This window comes from Colius striatus, chromosome 17 (genome assembly GCF_028858725.1).
Source record: "Colius striatus isolate bColStr4 chromosome 17, bColStr4.1.hap1, whole genome shotgun sequence".
NCBI classification, from domain to species: domain Eukaryota; kingdom Metazoa; phylum Chordata; class Aves; order Coliiformes; family Coliidae; genus Colius; species Colius striatus.
The window spans coordinates 1,790,595-1,810,619 of NC_084775.1; the positions used below are offsets into that span (position 1 = coordinate 1,790,595).

Genomic DNA, 20,025 nt, shown 5'->3' on the forward strand with positions numbered 1-20,025 from the left:
TTGCACAGTACCCTGAGGTCAAAGATGAGGCTCACAGAGAGGCTCCATGAAGCACTGGTGGCACAGCCAGCAGTGGACATCAGTTCCCCACACAGCCAACCTGAGTTGCAAGGCCAGGAGCTGCATGTTTTGGGAGATACACCCTTTTGCATAAGCCCAGGCCTGAGCGCTGCTCCACTCTGCAAGTACCTTCTGGTTCATTAATCACAGAGCTGAGTGTAGTTCTCTGTGCGTGTCAGAAGAAAAAATGGCCCTGCATGACTTCTTGGGATTGCTTACTAACTACTGTTCCTCCACCTGCAACCTGGAGTCCTCAGCTCCAAGGTGCTGGGCGAATCTTCCCCTCGCATTTTGAGCATCCTGAAATATGAATGACGTCGGGCAAAGCCTGAGACGGTTCAAAGGGAAACAGGAACATTAGCAGAGCACGTTTCACTCCAGGAAACCCTTTGTTGGCACCAGTTAAGGATTGCATAACCACGCTGAGCATGTCTTATTTATCACTGTCGTGTTAAACGCTGCAGCCTGCCTCCAGATCACGGATTACTCCACACCCTTTTGATTCCCCAGCTCTTCAGCTGGTTAGCACATTTCACCCCTTGCAGATGACAGCCTTGTAGGAAAGAAAAGAAATCTTTATTTTTTTTCTTTGTATACTTGTACACAAGTAAAATAAAATGCATTTCTATATATACTGCAATCTTGTGAAGGAAAAGGCAGCATTCTTTAACAAATGCTGCCCGTAAACATGGTGTGATGGAATGAATACGGAAAAACTGCAATATTCATAAACATTAGGATTAAAACAGCATCAAATCCATTACCTCTGCAAATGGGAACCTGCAGTATTGTTCAGTGTGGTGTCAAGTTACAAACAGACTTTAGACATTCTTTTCAGAGCATTTCTTACACTTGCTTTGTTTTTGCCTGTAAATAAACCATATTTCTTTACCATCTGCTGTAGCAAAAGCTGCTTTGTGGGCAAGTGCAGTTCCAAAGACCAAAGGTATAATTCACAGGTTTCAGGACAAATAAATTATGTACATCTTGGTGTTTGTCTTTTTGTTTGCTTGTTTTTTGTTTTGTTTTGTGTTTTTTTTATAAAGGCATCCAGTTAAGTTTTGTGTAACAAAGCTTTCTCAGGGTGGGTGGGAGTTCTGCTTTTGTTTTCAACATTGACGGAGGTCAGCAAAAGTCTGGTATTAAAGTGTCAGCAACCCAGGAAAAGAGTTAATTTTAGCAGAACAACAGTAAGCTCCACACCAAGGGGGGGATCAAAAGGCTTAGGCTGAGCTGTAACGTGGAGCTGTTTCCTTGCTGGGTGAGGCGGCACTGGGCCTTTGATTTGTTCTTTTTAGAGCAGCCCTGCCTCTTTTTGGTTGGGACTGTGGAAGGTTCAATAGGCTCTAGAAATTCTGGTCTCAACTTGGTCAATGGAGGGTCTACAATGCTGGGGAAGGTCCCAAAGGGGGAATCGTTTATCTGCTTGTTGCTGCCATTTTTGGAAGGGTACGTCTCAATGTACTTGGTTTTGGACATGTTCTCCTTGTCCTTGAGAGGGTTGTTGGAGGACGGCCGGCTGCTGTGGGAAGAAGGACCTGTCTTGCCTTTAGCTTCATAAATAAAAGACTTATCCGTTTCTGGCTGGCAGCACTTCGGGGAGCCGTTGTGGGGACCAAGAGGGGGGATCCCAGTTGGCAGTTTACCAGATCTGGTCTTAGTGCTAAAGACACTTGTTCGTATCTGGTTGAAGGAGTCGACGCATCCCTCCAAGTCAGCGCTCTGCAGCCTTTTGAGGTCTCTCCCTGCCAAGCGCGGGGGAAGGTGACACTCCAGCTCCGAAGACGACCCTTTAAACTGCTTAAACCAATTCCAAAGAGACTGAGCCTGGCAGTCACAGATCCACTGGTTGCCATTCAAGCGCAGGTACTGGAGGGACACCAAGGGAGCCATGGTTTCCCCCGTGAGCACCGTCAGGTTGTTGTTAAACAGGTACAAGGTCATCACTTTCCCAAGGTCGTGAAAAGCCCGGCGGTGAATCAGGCTGACTCTGTTCTGGTGCAGAAGCAGCCGGTCGAGGTTGATTAGCCCACGAAAGACGTTCTCTGACAAGGTCTTGATTTTGTTACCGTGCAAAAACAGGTAGGTGAGGTTTGCGAGATCTATGAAGGTGTCATCCAGCAGGTTCTGCAGCTTATTATCCTGAAGGTAGAGATATTGCAAGGAGAACAACCCTCGAAAAAGCCCTGTGGAGAGCTCCAGAAGCCCACAGCGATCCAGGTGTAAGGTGTGGAGGTGAACAAGACCCCGGAAAGTGACAGGGTTGATAGATTTCAGGTTCGTGTTGTCGCTGAGATCTAACTCTTCCAGTTTGTTGAGCCCATAGAAGGCTCCGGGCTCAATGAGGCTGATGTTGTTGGAGTGGATCCAAAGGATCGTCATGTTGCGGCAAGAGGTGAAGCTGCTAGACCTCACAAGGGTTATCTTGTTGTTGTGCAAGAAGATCCGCTGGCTCTGGATGGGTATCTCAGTGGGGATTGCCGTCAGTCCTTGCTGCTGACAGCTTATGGTGATCTTCGGCTCACTGTAGCATACACACGCCCCGGGGCAAGACTCCACTTCTGACTGGATGTTCAAGCAAAGCACCAAAATCAGCAGTTTGCTTCCTAAAGGATAACAGAAATAGTATACAAATTAGGCAGGGTCATGGGAGAGCGTTTCTTTTTGCAACTAATAGATGAGCCTGAAAATCACCCTTCTAAGCGCGTTGCCACTAACCACAAACAACATATGGCAAGGGAGCCAAACAATGAAAACGCAGAATCAAAAATGCTCCACCACTCATCACACCAGCTAAAATCAACAGGCACCTGCAGTGACAAAGTTTGAGCACCTTCTCAGCCTTTCGCACTCTGAAAGCCTCTGATTTTGGTGGGGAAAAAGAATGATCCTCATTATGGCTTTGCATCGCGGGTCTTGAAGGCACATTTAACATGAACCCTGTTCCAAAGAGCTTATCTCTGAGCAAGGGAGCTGTCTTCTGGGGGCCATTTGTTTCTCCCACAGGCACATTTAGCACAGCTCAGCCTACAAGAAAGCATCTGCCCAGCTCTGGCTGCTGATGGAGACATGGGGTTGGACCAGGCAACGCTGTGTCCCATTGCAGCAGTGCCACCAGCTCCTTGCTTTTCCCTATCGAGCAAGTGTCCTCAGATTTCACTCAAAATGTAGGACAGAGATGCAGCTTCTGTGATTTTCCATTACCAATTCTGGACTGATCTGGTCTTCCTGTAAGAAAGAACTGCGAGGGATTCTCAGAATAACTTACAGGTCAGACCTGTCTGTAGAGGTCTCAGGCCAAAAGCATCCTTTCCTGCTCTTGGCCCAACCTTTACTCCACATATCCTTGCTTTCCTTCCTCTCTCCCTTTCTTCCCTTTGAACCTGTGCAGATATTGAGGAAGGGGAGGAAACAATACATTTTTTTTCCACAGAGGGAAGTGCCGTTGCTGGAGAAAATGATGTGCAAAGCTTGATTCAGGGATTCCTCAGAGTCTGCAGAACCTGCAGAACCAGGTTTCATGTGTGCCAAGTGTTCAGGCAGCCCACAGGGGTTGAAGAGGAGATGACCACCTGCTTCCCCAGGAGCTGGGCTTATACAGGAATCACAAGGAAGTATTTAGATTCAGCACTTTCACCAGCCCCAGCTGAGCTGATGGGAAAGGGCCTGGAGGATGGGCAGGGATAGGCAGAGGTTCTGCAGCCAGCATCACCGTGTGAAATGGAAGGGAGGGTTACCATGCAGACATCTGCAGAGAGACCTGCTGTTTCCTACCCGTGGTGAGGAAGGCAGGGAAGAGAGGTAGTTTCAGCGGTGCTTCACCAGCAATTAGCAGCAAGTAATTAGATTGCTTCCTCTAAACCACATATGGGAGCTAAAATGAATGGGCAGCAACTCTAGCAGCAGGAGGCTCCATTGGTGAAACACCGTGTGAGCAGGGACACGTGTGTCTCCTTCCCAGCTCGTCACAAACACACGTCCCTCCCCATCGCTGGGGATCTCCAGCCCAGCGACAACGGCAGCTTTCCCTCTTCGCTGTCATGGGAGGGGCTTTGTTTCTTCCTGGAATGACTGAAAATACTGTTCAGGCATGTTGATGCCTCATTACACCTTAAGGTAAAATAGCAGAGTTCAGAATGTCAGTCAGAAAAGGACAGTGATGCAGACTGGGATAAACTGGGGAGACTGGAGAGAGCTGGGTCGCATCCAGCCGTGCAGGCTCGGTGCAGCATGCTGGCTCCACGGGGCCAAATCCTGGGGACAGCCCCTGCCCCTCACAGAAAAGCCTCAAAGGACATTGCTCATGAAATCACACCATCTCTGCATCAAAGCAATGACTTCAAACCTCCATGATAAGGGTTTATATTGTATGGAAACCTCACCAAAGTCTTTACTGCAGCAACAACAAAGGCACTGGAGCAGCCGAGGTGGGAATGTTGCTTTTCTGCAATAAGACACTGGGATCCCAGGGCTGAGTTTCAGTCTAGTCAAAACAATTCACTGTGTGCAGCTAATAAATCTGTGGTGATCCAACAGCCCAATACAGATGAGACACTCCTATACATCATAGTCCACATGGGAGAAAAAATAACAGCTCAGCATGCAGAGATAATTTGAGCCTGATATTATTAGCTGCTGAGCATCCCTGGAAGGCAGTGTATTGAGTGCAGTATTATGACACATTCTGGCTGGCTTGTCATGTTTTGACACATCACGTCCCATTGTATGGAGCAAAGTAACACGAGAGAACCGAAATCCCCTGCTGAAGACATGTCACACCAAGAGGAGCCTCCTGGGAAATTAAAACAATGCTGGCGACTCTGACCAGCACCATCCCTCTTCACTCTGTAACAAAAACCTGTAGCCAGAGAAACAGGACTTTCTGGAGCCTCTTCCTTCAGTTTGGTGATTCAGATGATGGGGGCCAGGGTGGTGCTGGAGCAACGGGATTTGTTCACCTCACCACACAGCACCACTCGCTCCAGCAAGATGGTGCTGGGGCTGCAGACACTGCTGCAGGCTCCACAGCTCTTCCCAGCTGCTCCTCCCTGCCCTGGCAGTGCTGCAGGGGATACAACCCTCTTGGGGAAAACCCAACCGCAACCCAGATGTGTCCCACATGCCTTATAAATATGTGGCACGCTCACAGTGGAGTGAATGCAAAGAACTGTCCCTGTGGGAAAGGAGTCACAATGACAACACTCCTGTTCCAGCTCCAAACAGGGGAGCAAGTGCATAGTAAATATAGGTATACACAGGGAGAGAAAGAAAGACTATGAAGCAGCCATCAGAGAACAAGCCATGCATGTGAGTCTCACCCTGCCCTGTGCCACCCTGCTCCTGACAGCCATGGCCCTGCATCCTCTGGATCACTTGATTGCTTGTTTCTTGAGCACACAGCACCTGCCCTTCACAGAATCACATCATCCCTGAATGGTGGGGGTTGGAAGGGGCTTCCTGCGTTCCAGCTTGTGCCCCTTGTCCACAGAACAAACACATGCCCCATCCTCTTGACATCCACCCTTCAGGCACTTATAAGTGTTAATGAGATCGCCCCTCAGCCAGCCTCAGTTCTCCAGGTTGAACAGCCCCAGGTCCTGCAGCCTTTCCTCCTCACAGAGATGTTCCAGTCTCTACAGCATCTTGGTAGCCCTGTGCTGGCCTCTCTCCAGAAGTTCTCCATCACGCTTGAACTGGGGAGGCCAAAACTGGACACAATCCTATGGACAGAGCTGACAGGGCTGGGCAGCAAAGTCCTGTCCCAGCTTCTAGGTGTGTGCAGAGCTGGAGGATCCTCCCCAGGGGCAAATCCTGTTCCACAGTGAATGATGGCTTTTCTTCTCCCGTTGCCTCTGAGGCTGCCAGGAGCTGTGAGTCAGTGGCACTCAGAGCTGTCTGCTAGCAGAAAAGCAGAGGGAAATTAATTACAGGCAGGGCTAGCCTGTGTGCTTTAATTAGGGACCTGGTGTTCATGAGCTGCTCGGATTAGCTGCTTCCACTGGAGACGGCTACTGTCAATCATCCCCCAAAGCTTTTTTTCCAGTTAGTTTCCCACTGTGCAGCTCAACCACGTCCTGACTGATCCATGACAAAGCTTCACACCCAAAAGCTGTCAGAGGGTCCCTGGACAGTGCAGGAGTGGGTGCAGTCCACAGACAGCCTCGGGAAGTCAAAATGACCCTTTCTTCCTGAGCCAAGCTGGGACGTGCTGCGGCAGAGATCAGAGGGACAAATCCTTGGCCTTCCCGTGCTCCTCCGAGGAGCTTCTCCATCGTGTTCAGCTCTGCTTTGTGCTCACTATGTCCCAGAACACAGTGGCTACCAAGTGACATGAGACATCCAGACCTTGCACCAGAAGAGTTTCATCCAGTTCCAGGCAAATACTACCTTGCTTTTTTTCTGACCAGGTGGCCAAGTGACCGCTACAGGACAGGGATGGGCAGAAGACAGGGTTCTGGGACAGGAAGGTTGCTAAGATCTGTCATCAAGCCACGTTAACACCACTGCACCATTTTAGGGTGGTTTGAAGCACAGTAAAGCTAGTTCCTGTCTGCCTGGACTATACATCCATTTTTTCAGGTAATCTCTTACTCTAGAGCAAATCCTGAAAGATCAAGACAGGCCAATGGTATCACTGCCCCGTGCCCCTTGGGCTGGAGCCCATCAGTTGCAAACAGGCCCCTGTTTCGGGGCCCAATGTCATGAGGCAAAGCACAGACCCAGGCCCCATCATGCTGAGCTGAGCACTGCAGCATGGTGTGGAACATCACCTCACGTCAGTCCTACTAGGAAAGGAGCACACAGAGGGAAGGAGCTGGAGCACTGATATGGAGGCTGTATTGGAGAGATGTGTACAGAAACCGAGCATCCCAGCACCCATCAGCTTGATGTGGAGCTTTATATCAACTGATTGCAGTAGTATAAAGTTTATTTGTCTCATACAGACAAAAGTATCTGCACACAGGAGCTGTAAAAGGATCATGCTTCTCTGCTTATACAACACCTCTGGGGTCCTCCAGCGTCCTTGGAGGCAGAAAAACCCGTTGGGTGAGGGGTCAAGTGAAAGCTGAAGTTGTGCAAGGATCAGGGGTGAGAAAGATCCAAGACTATGAGCCTTCATCCCCCACAGCCCCATGGCCATCACACAAACAAAAGGAAGAGGAGACCTAATTTACATGTGAAAGCAGGGACAGGTTGTGTCTCTGTAGAGGTGATAACGGCATCATATGACTTTGTAATTCTGTACCAAATACAAGTCAAGCAAGTCGCAGGGTCAGGGGGGCACGTTTGTGGTGGAGGATCCCCCGAGTGCCCGGTGCCAAGTGAACATCCCTTCCTTATAACTCTTCAAGTCGTGGTGTCTGTTTCTGAACGGCAAGCTGGGCACCTTGGCACAAAACCAGGCACTTCATCTTCTACCACTGTCTTCCCCAGCCACCCTTGTTCCTTCCCCTTTTACTGACCTCCTCCTTTCCACCATCCTCCCCTCCTTCACAATTAATATGTCCCAGGCTTTGTCCCAGCTTTGTCCACCACATCCTGGACTCTTGTCACCTGCAGGACTCAACCTTAGTGCCTGTCCCTGAGAGAAAGGGTCTTGGCGTGACAGGCGATGAGAACCCCTCCCAGGACATGATTAAAACCTAAACTCGATAGTTCCAGTCAAAAACAAAAGATGAAAGAAAACCCAGTACCTGGAACCTTCAAGCCCTCCAAGACTTTGGCTTTGAGTGTAGTATCTGTTCCTCCAGAGCTTTCTTAAAAGCCAGAAACCTCTTCCAGACAAAATGCCTCACTTCCCCTTTGCCATCTCAGGAGTGTTATGACTCATGGAACTGGGAAGCAATTAAAGTGGGTCCATTATCTGTTTTTCCTGCCAGTCCCCTGTGCTATCCCATTGTCAAACATGGCAATTAGAAGGAAAAGGCTCTGGGGACCTCTAATAGATGCTTTGCAAACTTTTTAAGAGGCCAAAACAAAATGCAGTTTTCTGCATTTGCAGAGCTGTGGCCTTTCTCTACATCCCTGCACTTGTCTCTATTGATTTGGAGATATTATAATGCAGCTTTCCTACAGTGGAGGGTCAATAATCATTTGAATTCTCTCCTGGTTGGACATAAAGGGAGTACTTTACAATACAAAGCCTTTTGCTGATGCACACAGCATTTTGCCTTTGTTTATAGTGCAGAGACATGATAGCTGCTTAATTCCCTGCTCTGAATGGGTATTGTTTGAAATTCAGCACATGGCTTTGAAAGACACTCTGCAAAGCAGCTTCAGGGTCTTCTGCTTTGTCCTATGGCCAAAGGTGGGTCTGTGTGTGTGAGTGTGTATGTGCCAAAAGGAAGAGGGCAGCACTTTTATGCATTTCAAGTCCAAGGTGAATTGAGAGGTGAATGAGGAAGGAGAATTGCTTTGGACTAGCCTCACCCCAGGCTGGAGTTTCCCCTCTCTTCAACTGCCTCCTCCCTTCACTGCAGTGAGGAAGGCTGGTTCATGATGGTGTAGCTGGAGTGGCTTTACAGTCAGAAGAGGAGAGGAATCATGCTCTGCCACCACACAAGCAGCTGCAAGAAGCAGCCAGTGTTAGAGCTCTGGGGAGCTGAGGACTCAGAGTGGGTATGAACAGAGCAGTTCTCAGCAAACATGTGCCCAAATGCTGCGTGAGCATCCTCAGGCAGCTGCCTGGCAGCCAGCTGCAGCAGAAAATGTTAGGATCCTGCTGCAGGTCCTGTGGCCTTTCTGCAGCATCATGGGGATGCTGGGACACCAGGCACCCCTCTCGAGAACAGTCACTGGGGTGACCAGAGCGACTGAGCCGACCACAGCTCTGTGTCTGCTCTCCAGGCTCAGCTGACTGGGTCAACTCCATCCTCATGGGCTGTTGCTGGAGCTCAGACTCCCAGCTCACACTACACCACCTACACCTTGTTCTGGTGCTGAGTCCCAGGTGCCTAAAAATAGGTGGCTAATTCCCTTTCAGGTGCTCTTGAGGGCCTGAGACCCCAACACGAGTGCTGACAGATTTGACATAGCTCCTCTAGCAGACCTGTGTTCTTCCAGCAGCTGGAGCTGGGTGTGATACAAATGCCACCAAGTCACAACGTTCAGGCACCTAAACTTCACCACTGAACTTCTACAGGTACAGGCTCTGATCCCACGTGCTCGGGGCTGCACTCACATCCATTAACCTTTGCAACTGTGGTACCCTTTGGCAGTACAGCCTGGGTTCTGCTCTTTGGTGTATCCAGCCTCTACCCTGAACGAGGCAGGATTTCAGCAGAAAAAATATCACATGTGGTCAGAAATGAAAGGTCATTTCCGTAATGTATCCAGGCAGGAGGTGGAGGCAATAGATGTGCCATTTCCTAACTTCCAGGTGTTCATCTTTTCCACCTAAATCATACTCCCTTAATGTGATTTTTGGACTTAATATTGCAGGGATATTTTTAAGGGGAGAAGGTAAAAGCAAGTTATATCATGTGTAATTCTTAGAATCCATCCTCACAAATCTCCAGAGGGTTCTGAATGCTGATTCTTCAGCTGCGCTTAGGGCTGAGCTACACGACTCATTACGTGAGCTGAGTGCAGCACAAACCTTAACCAGGGCAGCTCCAACCCTTCCCAGGCATGTGCCAAAGCAGCTCCTGGACTGCCTCTGCTCCTCAGCTCTGCCAGGGGCTCTCCAGCACTCCCAGCATTTTGGCAGCAGCCTTGGTTTAGTCTAAACAACCTTTGGGCAGGGTTATACTTTTGGTGGTTTGCCAGCATTTCCCTCATCAGGGAGAGAAAAGAAAAGGTGATAGTTACCATAAAAAGTGGTTTTTATTTCAGTCAGTTTGAATACAAATTTGATGAGCAGCAAAGAAAAAAAAAACACATAAAAAGGAGGGGGGAAAAAAACCCTGTTCTCTAGCCAGAGGGTTTTCTTCCTGCTGAATTTCAAAGGCTTGCTGCAAGCCACTGAGGTGTGAAAGAGTCTCAAAGAAAAGGTCACCAGAAACCTTCACAGAGGAAAATACCAGGGGATTTAAATAGAGAAGTCATTAGGTCACTGTATAACAATAACACTAATATAAATTACTATAGCCTAGTAATGCCCTGTGAGGCCAGGACAAGAGAAAGAGAAAAGCCCTTGTTATCATACAAGAACGTGGGAAGAGCTGCAGGGAGTCAGACCAGGTCCCCTTTCAGCTGGTCTGATACAGTGGTGAGGAGCAGATGTGGATGGAAAGGCAATACTAAATGTTTTGAGCATTGCCCAGGTGTCTTCTCCAAGCCTTGGGCAAACAGCAGCCCAGGGCCTGCCTGAGGCAGAATTTCCCTGTCTCCTTACCAGACTATGAAATCTTCCTTCCACCCTCTCAAGTGTCCTCCCATGCCATGGTCTCTGTATGAGTGCTGCTCCAGGCATTTTTGTTGTACTTCTCTGCATCTTTTCTAGGTTCCTCCTCACTGTAGGAGTGGGAGGATGATTCTGGGGATGCAACTGCTACATGGACCTAGACAGAGGGTTAGGTGTCCTACCCTGTCCCTTACAGCTCCTGCACTCTGCCTGCCATCGCTCAGCATCAAGATGAGCTTTTCAGAGAGCTCTCCACCAAGTCCCCGAGATCACTTTGCTGAGTGGCAATAGCTCATTTAGAGCCCATCATTGTGTTTGTTTAGGTAAGGGTCTGGGCTGTTTGCCAGTGTACATTACTTTGTATTTATAAATGCTGAATTGCATCTGCCATCTAGTCTGTGGTTATGAATTTCACCGTGAAACCCCTTGCTGCAACACATCATGTGCCCAAGTATCCACTTTCCTCCAAGCAGAAATATTATCATAGCTCACAGTTGTACCCAAGTCTTAAAATGTAAGCTGGTTGTAAGCAGTGACATCTTCCTGATCCAGCTGCCAAGCTGCAGCAGTAGTTCACAGAAACAAGGACTTGGCAATCCTGACCTACCAACACAGGTTAAAGGCACTCCTTCAAATGGTTTACTTAAAGAGAGGAATCAACTTTGCTCACATCTTTAATATGAGGCTATTGTCTCAGGCATTAAAAAGCTGACCCAGTTATCACTGTTTCCTACAGATAAGCACAGGAAAATCCTATGGCTATCCCAGGCTGCTCTTGCCAGCTCTGTGCCTGCCACCTCACCTGCTGGGACTGTCTCTGCCAATTCTATCAGCAGGGGTAGAATTTTCAGCTGTAATAAATCTGCGTGGGTTTTTTTCCATCTGTCCTGTTTCCAACTATCTATCATGCATCTGGAAGACAAGAGCTTTCAAGTGAAAAGCTGATGACCCTAAAGTAAAACCAATGAGAGTTCCCACAGAAAACACCACTTACACCACTCAGTCCTGAGTCTGATACCATTCAACTCTTTCCATGCAGATAGTTTAGGTCCCAGCTGCTGCTGGCCCATCCAAACTCTCCCCTTTCTCTGCAGAGGTGAGCTGGTTTCCCCACTGTGTGCACCTCTGAAAGGATGTGATTATCTGTGTTTACTTAACACAGGAACAACCATGGCCATGTTCAGCCCTCCTAAGGACATAATGCAAAGCCCTGGTGTTGCCTTGCTCCTGGCCTTTTCTAGTGTCCCCTCCACCAGTGTGACACCACAAAGGTCCCTGCACCACAGCTTCCTCCAGGTTGATCTCAGCATCAGCCTCTGAACGCATCAGAGCAGGGATTTGCAGGGATCTGGCTTTGGGGAGTTTGACATGGAACAGTGCCAGCTCCCAAATACAATGACAGTAACTGGAGGAGGGGCAAAAATCTGACACAAATATCCAATGCAGGGGACAGTTTGTGACAAAGGCAGGAGTCCAAGGCAAAGGGCTGATGTGGAATGATGAAAGGCAAGAGGTCTGGGCAGGAAATGCCCAGTGCTGAAAGGGAAGGTGAAAGCACATAGCCTAAAGCATTTGGAGCACCTGTGACACCCCTGGGAAAAATGAGCGTGAAGGAGGGGAGAGGAAGAGGATGGTCAGGAATGCTGTAGGGCTTGCTGTAGGAGAACAAAGGTAGAGAGACATCTAGGACAGCCTGCAGGGACAAGCTGAACTCTCCAAACCGACCTGCCACGAGTTACTCTCGGAAGACCACTCTGAATAACTGCCATGATCCTAATTCACTACACAACTGTTGCAAGGTGCAGCTTGGCCAGTCTGGGAATGGTGAGCTGAAGAGTAAGTGGGCTCCTTCCTCACAGCCTGTGAGAAATGTCACATCTGCAGTTCTTCCAAGTCACAACCACCAAAGGCCATGGTATTATCACAGCCATCCCTGCTACACTGCCTTTTGCTAAGTGTCATATGACTGAAACCCATACCCAGCTTGCCTAAGAAAGCAGACCAAAAGAAGCTGTGACCAGTCTGCAGCACAGAGGGTGAGGGCATTGTAAGTGGTCACAATCCTCATTTCCAGCTTATCCAGATGGGATGAATCCAGCATACTGCACAAACAGGATCATCCATGATTTACTGTTATTCAACCCTCATACTGTGAAGAAAGAAGTGAGAAAATATGCATTGTGAATCACAACTTGCTCCTACAGAAGCCAGTATTAACTGTGCTGTATTTGTGAAAAATCAGGGACAAACAGGTGTCCAAAGGAAGTAAACTCTGGTTCCTGAGATGATTTACGTCTCCCATGGAGCTCCAAGTATCTCAGCAACACTTCAAAACATTATTACTAAGAAGCAGAGTTTTCTACATCTCCAAACCTGGCACTGGTGAAAGCACTGTGTGAGAGTGACTCACAGAAAGGAGAGGTAAAGCTCCAGATGGCATTTACACCTGCTCCCCCAGCCATCTGGGACTGCACCCCACCAGGCAGCTGCAAATCCCATCTCTTCAGCACTGAAGTGTCCCACTGCACTAGGAAGCATTTTTCTGTGTTTTCCTCTAACATGACACTGATCTCAGCTTTTGGTTACAGACCCAGCATCTGCAGATAATGTGCAGTGGAGGGCTGTAGTCTAGGAAAGAGCCTGGAAGGAAAAGTTGCTCCAAAAATGTCCCATCATCTGGGTTTAGTTGGCTGCATGGATCCAGGCAACCCCTGCAGCTGAAGAAACAGCCTGGGAGCTAATGCCCCCAGCAAGGCAGCCAGGATGGGGAGAGGGAGAGCATCTTCCTTCTGAGGAAAGACTGTGAGCCCTGGGGCTGTTCAGTCTGGAGGAGACAGGGGGGATCTCATTAACATTGACAAATATCTCACTGGTGGGTGTCAGGAGCTTGGGGCAGCACTTTTTTTTCTGTTGTATCTGGTGACAGGACAAGGGGTGATGGGATGAAGCTGGAACACAAACAGTTCCCTTGAAACATAAGGAGAAACTCTTTCCCTGTTGAAGTGAGGGAGCCCTGGCACAGGCTGCCCAGGGAGGGTGTGGAGGCTCCTGCTCTGGAGGTTTCCAAACCCACCTGGACACTTTCCTTTGTGACCTGATCTAGGTGGGAGCAGCTTCTGCAGGGAGGTTGGACTGGATGAGAGCTCTAAAGGTCCCTTCCAACCCCCATCATGCTGGGATTCTGTGATCTCAATTTCTACTTCAGACACAATCACTTTTTCAAAGAAGAGCTGGAAAGGAAAACACGAGGGCAGGCACAGGTGACTGGAGATCACATTTCTCTACCCTGCTCACAACTTGATGCTCTCCTTTCTCATCCTGGATGAGCAGAGCTCAACTTGCCACCCCATGAGTTGGTACCTTGAACACTGGAGCAGCAGAACCACGCAATGAAATGTAAGGTTTGTACCAGGGAACTGCCTTAGAGCAATTTCTGTGGTACAGATACAGGGCATTGCTATGAGACATGGGCACAAACCACCCCTGTGATTTCTCAGCACTGCCCTGGACATCTGGCGCCTCCATTCATGTGGCGGCACAGAAACTCGTGCTCCCCCCTCTGCCTCTTTTCCCCTGTCTCTCTTGGCATCCCTCCCAGCTCCTGGCAGCATCTCTGCTACATTCACATGGCTCATTCTTTCATTCCCAGATAAAAGCTGGGACTGATTTTTAATAAGTGTGCAAATTCAACCACAGCTGCCTTTATTGGGTGTCTCCTTTGCAGTTCCAGCATTAGACATGCTCGCCTGCCCTCCCACAGCCAGATAAGAAACACAACACCCACAACTCTGTGAACACATTTCTCTGAGATGTGCAGGCTCCATGAAGCCAAGCTGAACAAGAACACAATAGGACACTAATGATACACCTTCCTGTTGGTGTATCATTCCTGTTGGAAGCAAGCAATGGGGAAAGGATCCCAGCAGCAGCCCTTGGTGCCTGGCTGAGCTATCCACATCTCTTACAACCAGCCTGAGTTCACAGTTTCCAACAGTAATGGTTGGAAAGGATCACCCAGACTGGTGACCCAGAAAGGAGATCACCCAGACTGACCCCTGCTCAAGCAGGTTCCCCTGGCTCAGGGGGCACAGGAACGTGCCCAGATGGGTTTGGAAACCTCCAGAGCAGGAGCCTCCACACCCTCCCTGGGCAGCCTGGGCCAGGCTCCCTCACCTCACAGGGAAAGAGTTTTTCCTTATGTTTAAGTGGAACTTTTTGTGTTTCAGCTTGTGCCCACTACACCTTGTCCTGTAACTGGAGAGAACAAGAAAAAGGGACAGCCCATCTGCTTGATAAACACTTTTTAAATACCCTAAGTATTAATGAGATCCCCCATCAGTCTCCTCTTCTCCAGACTGAACAGCCCCAGGTCCCGCAGCCTTTCCTCAGCAGGAAGATGTTTTATCCCCTGATCATCTTGGTGTCCCTGCACTGGCCTCTCTCCAGAACTTCCCTGTCCCTCTGGAGCTGGGGAGCCCAGAACTGGACACAGGACTCCAGATGAGGCCTCAGCAGGGCAGAGCAGAGGGGGAGCAGAACCTCCCTTGACCTGCTGCCCACACTCTTCCTGATGCCCCCAGGCTGCCATTGGCTTCTTGCCCACGAGGGCACGTTGCTGCTCATGGGCAGTTTGCTGCCCAGCAGAGTTCACAGACCCTGCAGTGTATCAGCAGAACTTGGCACCAGACTTCCACACCGAAAGCCCTCAGTTCAGCTTCCACCCTCTGAGCCTCATTACAGCTCCAGCACATTACAGCACCTTCCTGCTTTTTAATCAAGGCGGATAAAAACCTCCCTGTTCAGACTTGGGCTTCCCCTCCTTCACCCAGAGATCATGTTCATCCATTTCACCACTACAGGGCATTAAATGTTCATAATCACCTGTTATCCAACATGGCCCTTAAATCAATGTGAGAGTGGCTGCCCTGGAGCAGGCAGGCTCCCGGCCTGACGGAGTGTCCTACATTCTGTGCTCAGAGATGGATGACCGAGTATTTAGCTGTATTAAAATTCATGTTGTTCCACTGTTGCCAGTCCACCAAGCAACTGCAATTGCTCTGCATTCAGAGACTTGCCTTAATCATTATTTATCATGGCAAAGATTTGAGTCAGCTGCAAACTTTACAGGCAGCCAATTTATATCTATATTTTCCGGATCATTCATGAAAACAGTGAAAAGCACCAAGATGAAACCTGAGTCCTGCAAAGCTCCTGTGCAAGCAGCTTGTCAGGCAATGATCCTCCAACAATTGCATTTTGAAAGCTTTTAGCTGCGTGTTTCTTAATCCATTTAATAACTGCCCGTTGATTCAACAGAGAGTGTATTTTCAACAGTGTAAATCAAGTGCTGATATAAGTCTGTATTATGAAAACCCAGATACATGAGCAGAGACGGGGGGGAGGGGACATTAGCCCATGGACATCGGGACATTAGCCCATGGACATTGGGACATTAGCCCATGGACATCGGGACATTAGCCCATGGACATCGGGACATTAGCCCATGCCTGTGGCTTCTTGGCATCGAGGCAATAGTATTGGTAAGTAATAGTGACGGCAGTATCTTCAAAAACAGCATCAGAAAAGAAATGGAGAACTCATCTGGGTTTAAGAATACCTTCTGGGAAATCTACCAGTTGAAATTCATGGCATTTCTAGGACTTTGATTTTTAGCTATGTTAACATTTCCTCTTTCTCCTGCAGCCCTGAGACCAAACCAACCAGACTTTCCTTACCTCCTGGGCTTTCCCACTTGCTGCTTTAGAGCAGCCGTGAGCACTGGCTGTCCCTGCCTCAGGGACTCCTATGGCTTCCTGGTACTTATTAGGAATTAGAACTGGAACTGTGTTGGGTAATTTTGACAGCTGTCCCATGCAGGCTCCTTAGGAAGGGGCTTGCACATCTCTCCATGGCTGGATTACTGTCACTAGCCATACACCACTCCTGATGGATGATGTCTCACCTCAGCTGGGCATCCCTCTCCAGAGATGCTACTTTACAGCCTCCACAGGCAAAGCTGCTTCAGCACTCAGCATCACTCCAGAGAAAAAGAAAAGATTTCCTTAGAACTGCCTCCATCAGGCTTGTTTTTCTCCAGGACATTTCTTCATATCATTCTACCTCTGCCTTTACTCTTGCACAGTGGGCAAGGTGTGTACTGCTGTCCCACTGCTGGCCTTGTCTGAGAAAGGGATGCTGCAGGAACACGTGTTGCCTCAGCTCCCGAAGCATGTTACTTAATTAAAAGAACCAAACCATGAAGTTTATATAAGGCAATCTTCATCCTGTAGCCAGGACCTGCAAACCTCCATGGGGACAAAGGCTTCACACCCTGCAGTTCAGTCATGCCATGCAGAGCAGTTTTAGTGCAGCAGGACTAATTCCCCCTAATATTAAGTGGCTATTAATATTTCATGGTACTAAGTGAACCTTTTTTCCATTTCATTTGCCATCTTTATTTGCTTAATTCACCTCCTTCAGCACTGGGAGGGAGACCAAGGACCAACTGCTGTTTTGGGGGAAATGTGAATCATGTCATCAAAATAATTAACTGAGGTTAAAAAAGGGATGAAATTGGTCAAATTTGGAATAGAAATTACATCAGAAACACAAAAATGCACCTGGGAAGCTCAATCCTGCAGGACACTCTGAAGCTAAGAGCAATGACATCAGTCACCAAAACAGTACCTGGTAGGAAATATATACATTTATCAGCAGAATGTCCTCTCACAGCTTGGAAAAAGCTCATCCCAGCATATTCACTGTTACTTTCCCAGGGATTTCTCACACTTGATGCAAGTCAAGGAAAGAGAAGAGTAAATCTTGTGAATTTGAAGACAGAAAAAGAGAAAAGACTCTTTCTTTTCCCCTGCTCTCTTTTTCCTGCCAAAGTGGAAGCAAACTCCTTCCTCGGGGAAATAGCTTGTGCAGCTTCTGACAGGAGCAAGGACAAGGGAAGCAAAATTGCTGGTTCCAGCAGGCACTACCCAGACAACACACTTCAAAAAGGCTTCATGCCAGCCTTGGCATCCAAGCTTCCCCAATACTCTCAACTTCCAAAAACAAACTCCACAAAAACTAGGCAGCAAACCACCTCTGCCCAGCACACCCCCTCCAGCCTGTGTGGGAAATCACCAGCACTGCAGAGTAAAGAGCAAAAGTCTCAGACTGTCCTGTTCTTCTGCTGCCCCTGTCTCTGCTTTCTCTTTGCTAGAGACTTTTTAGAGGTAGCTTTAAGTAAACTCAGACAATCTCGCCTTGATTAGAGTCACAAAGTCTCCTGCATTACTGCTTACATCCTCACAAAAACCTACTTCCACCCAGGATTTAGATGCTGCCACTTCTCATTTACCACCCTTGGCCTCTGCCTTGCTATTTTTTCTTCTGAGATGTTATTTGGGGTGACATCCTTTTCACTCCCACTTTTTGCTGAGAAAACAGTCCAAGACAGCTTCCCATGTTGGACAGCTTGGTCAAACCAGCACCATGCATTGTGTAACAAGCAGCAGCAGCAGCACCCTGACACACCAAGCACCAGGGAATGCACACAGAGCAAATCAGGTTGACAAACAAAGGAAATCATGGACAAGTTGTGCACTGACTGACAAAATGCCACCTCAAGGAAGGACACCTTCACTGTGCTCTTTCCAAAGGAGAGCAATCTCTTCTTGACTTTGCACCACGTTTGTCCTGGTCCCTGCTGATGTGTACACACAGTGTCTCCTCCCAGTCATCGCCACAGAGCAGCCTTTCTTCTTCACACTGACACAAACCTAAGTCTTCCTCTGCCCTGAGCAAAGCCTTGTGCTTCCCTTTGCTCACTGTTCTGTACTCCTCCAGGGTCTGGCTGATGGGGAGCTTTGTGTCCTGCCCCAGAGCCATTCCCGTTCCCTGTGTCTCCAGCCCTGTGTGCTGCTGGGTTCAGCTGCTGGCTTCACATAACTCTTGCACTAATAAAATACCTTTTGGATCTTTATTCTTCTCAGCTGATAGCACCCTTTGCTAAAGCCACCATTTGTCCCTCATCCTTTAGATAATACTTTCTAAATGCCTAAATCCCCTTTATTATCAAAACATTCCAGCTCTTTTCCCAGCAGCCTAGAGGTCACCTTAACTTTTTTTTTCCATTCCCAAATGTATGGTTTGACATTTGCTAATGTTAAAATCCAGCAGCTATTTCCTCCTCCCCTCTTCTTATGTGTTTAAATCCTGCTGAAGGTGACACATGCCTCAGCCCTGTGTCAGTTGCTGGTGCCCAGAGGCTATTATCAGGGAAACTGGCTAATCCTAGATTTGGAAGGTCCCTCTGGGGTTTCCTGTGACGGGGAAGGAGGGTGAGGGTGTCTGACAGCTGGGCTTGTTGGAAATTGCTGTCTGAATTGAAAGCAAGTTCAATGTCCTCTTGTTCGTCTTCCCTGGGACTCTGGCTGGTTCCCTCAGCACAGCATCGTCTCAGCTCTGGCTGTCAGGGAGCAGTGAGGTGAGTGAAGCAGCAAGTGCAGCTGGTTGCTGGGACAAGGGCAGTAGCTCTTGCAGTGGCAAAGTTAGAATCATAGAATGGTGGGGTTGAAAGGGACCTTTAGAGATCACCCAGCTCAACCCCCCTGCAGAAGCAGGGTCACCTAGATCAGGTCACACAGGAACGTGTCCAGGTGGCTCTTGAAGGAGCCTCCAAGGAAGGAGCCTCCACAACCCCTCTGGGCAGCCTGGGCCAGGGCTCCCTCACTGAAACACTGAAAGAGTTTCTCCTTATGTTTCAAGGGAACTTTTTGTGTTCCAGCTTCATCCCATCACCCCTTGTCCTGTCACTGGATACAACAGAGAAAAGTTCTGCCCCAAGCTCCTGACACCCACCAGTGAGATATTTGTAACTACTAATGAGATCCCCCCTCAGTCTCCTCTTCTCCAGACTAAACAGCCCCAGTTCCTGCAGCCTTTCCTCACAAGGAAGATGCCCCAGTCCCCTGATCATCTTGGTGTCCCTGCACTGGCCTCTCTGCAGCAGTTCCCTGTCCCTCTGGAGCTGGGCAGCCCAAAACTGGACACAGGACTCCAGATGAGGCCTCAGCAGGGCAGAGCAGAGGGGCAGCAGAACCTCCCTTGACCTGCTGCCCACACTCTCTTGATGCCCCCAGGCTGCCATTGGCTCTTGCCCACGAGGGCACGTTGCTGCTCATGGGCAGTTGATTATCACCCAGCACTCCCAGGTCTCTCTCCTGGAGCTGCTCTCCAGCAGGTCACCCCCAGCCTGTCCTGGTGCAGGGGGTTGTTCTTCCCCAGGGGGAAGACTTTGCTCTTGCCCTTGTTGAACCTCAGGAGGTTCCTCTCTGCCCAACTCTCCAGCTGGTTGAGATCCCTCTGAATGGCAGCACAGCCTCTGGGGAATCAGCCAGTGCTCCCAGTTTGGTGTCTCTGTGTCCTGTCCCAGAGCCATTCACGTTCCCTGTGTCTCTAGCCCTGTATGCTGCTGGGTTCAGCTGGGTTCAGCCTCACCAAGAGCACCCTAAACTGCAGCTGACACAGCAGTTCTCAAACTCAGCTGCCCACAAGGCCAATGGCAGATACATTTTCTTGCCACCTATCAGCACAAGGATGCATCTTCAGGTGAATAGTGCAGCAGT

At 48.9% G+C, this 20,025-nt stretch overlaps 1 protein-coding gene across 1 annotated transcript; it reads right to left on the reverse strand.

The window, feature by feature from the left end:
- Positions 1–1,236: 1,236 nt before the first annotated feature.
- Positions 1,237–7,540, reverse strand: RTN4R (reticulon 4 receptor). Its single transcript, XM_010199297.2, has 3 exons — positions 7,524–7,540; positions 6,406–6,482; positions 1,237–2,666 (listed from the first exon to the last, which is right to left on the reverse strand). Exons 1-3 carry the CDS (start codon positions 7,538–7,540, stop codon positions 1,237–1,239), a joined length of 1,524 nt encoding a protein of 507 aa, XP_010197599.2.
- Between the last annotated feature and the right edge of the window lie 12,485 nt (positions 7,541–20,025).

Coding starts and splice junctions, on each gene's coding strand:
- RTN4R (XM_010199297.2), bottom strand. Junction 2,667..6,405: donor TGAAACTCTTCTGGTGCAAG/GTCTGGATGTCT, acceptor GTTATCCTTTAG/GAAGCAAACTGCTGATTTTG.